The sequence below is a fragment of the Malus sylvestris genome, chromosome 6, assembly GCF_916048215.2.
Source record: "Malus sylvestris chromosome 6, drMalSylv7.2, whole genome shotgun sequence".
Lineage (NCBI taxonomy): Eukaryota > Viridiplantae > Streptophyta > Magnoliopsida > Rosales > Rosaceae > Malus > Malus sylvestris.
The window spans coordinates 28,783,075-28,788,293 of NC_062265.1; the positions used below are offsets into that span (position 1 = coordinate 28,783,075).

At 37.7% G+C, this 5,219-nt stretch overlaps 2 protein-coding genes across 48 annotated transcripts in view; one reads left to right on the forward strand and one right to left on the reverse strand.

Annotated features, from left to right (window-relative positions):
- Positions 1–2,257: 2,257 nt before the first annotated feature.
- Positions 2,258–4,140, forward strand: LOC126627420 (protein NOI4-like). Its single transcript, XM_050296954.1, has 3 exons — positions 2,258–2,394; positions 3,305–3,529; positions 3,953–4,140. The coding sequence occupies exons 1-3, from the start codon at positions 2,386–2,388 to the stop codon at positions 3,974–3,976; spliced, it is 258 nt and encodes an 85-aa protein (XP_050152911.1). The 5' UTR covers positions 2,258–2,385; the 3' UTR covers positions 3,977–4,140.
- Positions 4,141–4,835: 695 nt separating this feature from the next.
- The window catches only part of LOC126627400 (stress response protein NST1-like), a 40,498-nt gene continuing 40,114 nt past the window's right edge, over positions 4,836–5,219 (reverse strand). For 46 of the 47 annotated variants that reach the window (XM_050296903.1, XM_050296898.1, XM_050296897.1 and 43 more), the window contains one exon: positions 4,836–5,128. In XM_050296903.1, the coding sequence (XP_050152860.1) occupies positions 5,117–5,128 (12 nt within the window). In that variant the 3' untranslated portion in view covers positions 4,836–5,116. Of the gene's footprint in view, positions 5,132–5,219 lie in introns of all 47 variants that reach the window. The other variant, XM_050296892.1, reaches the window with a different exon arrangement.

Sequence of the window (5,219 nt, forward strand, 5' to 3'; positions counted from 1 at the left end):
GTTGGAGTGTTTTGGACGTCGAGAAGTCCCAGTTCGCGAGTTTCAAATTTTAGGGCTTAAAATTGGTAAGGTTTTGTTCCTCTAGCCCTAAGCTTCATTTTGGTTCAAATTTCATGAATTTTGGTTAAGAAATGAAGAAGATATGGAGGTTTTAATATTTTTCCAGAAACCGACGATCGCAGCGGCACCGACGACGATCTCCGGTGTTCCAAGGAAGATGAAGGGAAGCATTCCATCAAGTCTGACAGAATATTCTAATGGCGTCAAGTAACGCCGTTAATTTCTGTTAAGGTTTTAACGAAATATTCCTAACGGCCGTTAGGCTCATTTAGGGTTTGACCGCACGTGAGTCACGTGTCTGGCCGTGCCTTGGTCAGCACATGAGGGTGCGTGGGTGCTAGGATTTTTTTTCTAAAAATATGGGGATGGTCCTGAGGTTGAGTAGGTCATGGTAGTATATTCAAATACCCCATTTGAACAATGTATGAGAAGTTATTTCCTAGTTTTGTGTATGTTCTTTAAACAACATTTATTCAGTTATTTCGCATATAAGTGGGACCTATCCTGAGGATAAGCACCATCAATCGAGGCTCGGGGGCTACGACCCTTCGACATATCAGTGAGTGGGTTTTTGGTTTTCCGTATATACTTATATACTTGAGATTTTTCCCAGAAAATGAATTTGAGTGATTATACGTTTTGAAATGCCATGCAAAGTATCTGCCTATTTTATTTATGCATTAGTAGTTACATATATTTATGATTGGTGCTGCGGACGCACAGGTAAGTTCATAAATTAAATATATGAGATTGCTTTAGTTATGCGAGAGATGATGTGATGCATTGAGAGCTCATAAACCTGCACCCTGGTGTTAGTGCTCCTGCCCAGAGTTAGGGCACAGTCCTTCACGTGATGTTCACCTCCCGCACCATATGCTCAACTTGGATCCAAGGAGCACATGCTTGTCGTACATACCATTATAGATGGTTTCGACTCGTAGGTGATCCGCGATCATTCGCACAGTCTTCACGTGATCGTAGCACTAGAGCATATTTATTTTACACCTAGTCTTGTCGTACATACCACTTTAGGTGGTTCCGACTTGTGTGTAGGATTTGATTTGATTTGATTTGATATGGTTGAGATTGGTTATGAACTATAGACTCAGTCGTGTAGGTCAAGTTAAGGGGATCCGGCTGATATCATATCTGGCATTGATATATTTTAACTGGATTACTTATGACATTTCATTGATATACTTTGGTATGGTATATTTTTATGGATTTTCATCCTGAGCATGATTTTTGATATAACATATATTATTTTTCTGGGAAATTATATAGGTTTTATGGCGATGGGTTATAAGTTTTAGGTAGAAGTGCTTTGGTGGCTCTCGAGGATTTCGACGGTGGTTCTGACAGAACATCATAAATGTAGGATCACCTTTGGGTGTTGTATATTAGTACTTGTCTTGCTTAACTGCACTTAGGTTATTTATGTTCTGGTTGTGTATTTCGCGCTTAATCTCGCACTAGCACGTTATCTTAGCTTGTGCTGCTAGTAGTAGGTTTTTATTCACTCGTATTTCTCTATATCTTTATTGCTTTCGCGCGGTGCACATGGTTACGTCACGCTCACGTGACGGCCAGCACGCCTTGATTTAGGTCGAGGTGTGTCAGATTTAGCCATGAAGATCATTTTTTACCAGAGCTCATAATTTACTAATCTATCTAAAATTCAAATCCGAATAGTTCAGTGCCTACAACCAATTCAGCCATGATGATCGTTTTTTACTAGAGCTCATAATTTTTACCAGATTTATTTTTCTCGTAAGTTTTTCAAAGTTGGTCGAATTAAAATTTAATTATTGAATTCTCAGTCCCTTTATTAGATTAGGCTCAAAATATGCAGGGAACAGTATTTATGTACCCCTCTTTAATTTCTTACATCTCTTTCTTTAATTTGGGATCGCTGGTCCGTAATTGCATTTGAGATCCTCGATTCGACTTTCTTCTCCTCCGATATCATTTGTATATATTTATGATAGGAAAGTCATATAAGACGTAGTTTACCTTTAAATGGTTGCATATATATATATATATATATATATATATATATATATGTGAGACACTCATGATCTATGATTATAGAAAACAAAAGGGGTTTAACAGGATTAACAGGATTAACAAAAAGGCTAGCTCTTCATTTTGTTTCCTAAAATTGCCTAACAAATCGCACCTTTCTCTCTCTTTCTCTCTCTCTCTCTCTCTCTCTCTCTCTCTCTCTCTCTCCAGTCTGTCTGCACCATTCCCTTTCTATTATCTTTTCCTGTAAAACTTCCTCCTCCAAACCATCAGGTCGGGCAGATCCTGCCTTCCTCCATCATGGCTTCGGTAAACATTTTCTCCATCTCCTCTTTTTTTCATTATTTTCCCTCATTTTTCCGTACAAACATGTATAAATTTCGAGTTATAGATGGCGATATAATTTCCGTACGTTGACCAATTAAAATTCTATTCTTTTCTTTTTTGTTATGTGAATTCTTGACAGTTTCTTAGGACAGAAAAGATCAAAGAAAGATTGAATTTTATTAGGTTGTGCAATGCTCTAAATTTTAGTTTTGTTAGGAATTCAAGGTTTTCAATTCTAATGACCTAGGGATAGTAGTTTTCCCATCATTCCTAGCATGGAAACTTATCATGCATTTCTGGAAAGATACGTATATGGAGGATCTTCCTTCGAGCCCTTCTTTTCGTTTTTCCTTTTTGGTGCAAATTCATTGCCTCTCATAGGGATTCGACCTAAGAAAGAAGTGCCGGCTATCGACTACCTAACGCCCTCACCCTCCTCCTTTATTTAGGCTTGGGATCTGCAGTATAAGATAAATTTACATAGACGGAGTTTGCAAATTCATTGCCCCTAATCAATCAAATTGTTACCCATCTTAATGTGAAATTCTTTTCTTGTTTTCATTACAATGGTTAGAGAGTACAATATAATTTCACGCATGATTCTTTTCCTTAAGTTTATTAAAAAGTAAATTCTAAGTCCCGATGCAGTTGCTTAACGACACACATACACGTCGCTGTGTAAGAAACGCAGAAGATTGATGTGGAGGTAAGGTGAAGGTTAGATGAACAAGGACGTGAAAAATGGAGGCAGATGCGTGGAAATATATTTTGGTTTCATTTCATTAAGTTTTCGGTGTTAATTACAAACCGAGTAGGATCAAGACGATTGATGACCTAGCCAGTTTAGAGTATCTGCAGATACTAATCGGAGCTTGTTTTTACAATATTTCAGCAGGATAAAGGTCGACCGTTGCCGAAATTCGGGGAATGGGATGTAAACAACCCAGCTTCAGCTGAAGGATTTACTGTTATATTCAACAAGGCCAGAGATGACAAGAAGACCAGTGCGGCTCAAGTGAAGATCGTCACCCCACGAAAAAATGACGGCAGCACACGAAGAAATGGTGCTGGATACAACACTGTCAATGAGCATTATCCTAAGTATCCTCCCCCAAAGGTAACAAACACTATAGAAGTTGCTCTTGAAATTTGATGTTCGGGTTTTGTCCGTAAATATGGCCTGTTTGGAGTGCTTTAAGAAGGCTAAAATTGCTTTTGGACAAGCAAAAACGCTTCTAATAACTTTTGGCAGAAAATGTTAAACTTATTTCATGAAGCGCGTGTTGTTAATGAAAATTTTCACGAGCTTCTCTCAAAAAAGTTATGAAACGTACAAGTGTTTTCTAGATTAGCATTTTCAAATGGTGATTCCATAAAAGAAGCACATGGCAGGTGCTTTCTTCAAATTTTTTCTTCCAAACATGGTCAGAAAGCGCTTTTAGTGATCTAAAAGTGTTTTTAGTTATTTTAAAAGTACTTTTAAATAGGTCACAAATCTTCTCATAGCTTTGTTACTAATCTTCTAACTGAATATTTGCAGAATAAATGGTTTTGCTGTGGTTGAACGAATCAACAACAGCTCATGAGGGCGAGGTGATGATGCAAAAATATTAGGGTGTGACTGGGAGGAGTTACTACAAACAAATTAAAGACATTTTTTTCTTGTGCCTGGGAAATATACGTGGAACAGCAAATCTCTCATATATATAAAAAAGTTCTTTTTCTTCCTTTTTTTTCTTTCACTTCTGCTTTTATTGATTTTGGCTTCTTTTGCCCTTCTATGTCAATATATATATATTGGGCACAAGAACGTCACTTTCTTTAGGTTTGCAGCAGTCATTTCTTGCTTGTTACAGGATCTTACCTTGTATCTATCTGATCATCCCACTCCCTAAGTCCGATAGCTTGTTTGGTGCCTAAGATTGGATTTGACTTGATAACACAGTAAATTCAAGCATGTTGAAGGACGGAAGAAACAAAGAAGTTTTGTCCAAGTTAAAAGGTAGAAGATGAAGTGCAGAGTGAAGAAAACATATCATTTTAAACCCCCTCACAAAATGGTTGGATACCAACATCTCTTATAACTTGTCCCTTCTTAATCCCCGTCCCCAGATGAAGAATCATTCACAACTACCTTCATTTCTTACTTCACCATGGCTTAAAACAGCAAATTATCACTTCAGGAGGAGGCACATACACAAGTTTTTTTTGTCAAACCTCATAAACTCTTGGTGCGCTCTCTCTTGTTTTGCTCATTGTCGTCGAGGATCATCAAATTTTTTTGTCCCGTCAAATTAATCATCGCAATGAGAGGGTCAAGTAATCTCTATGTAGACACTAACTCGGTTCAAAAAATAAAATGTCTGAGTTAATTCAGCAATTCTTCTCCCTTGTTGGGGTTTGTTTGGTTTGGAGGTCAATAGTTAAACACAATCACTTCTGTAGGATTATCTAACAAGCAAATCAAAGATAATTGGGAAGTGACCATAACCACAAAGCAAAGTTGAGAGGATACTCCCCAAATTTAACCTGTATTTTCTAGTAAAATCACATCAAATACGAAATAATTTACATTCTCCGGCTTCAATTAAGTTCTTACATCCGAAAGACCGCTGGCAGCTGGGTGACAAGGTTTGATACATTTCCAAGTCCAGCTGGCGTTTCATGCAAAACTTATAACTCAGGCTGTTGCGGAATTGTAGCATCAGTCCCAGCTCTACTTCCAGATGTTCAAAAGGCATGAGAAGGAAAAGAAAGAGGTCAAAACACGAAAAGATCCGACTATTATCCCTAAAAAAATGGTAATT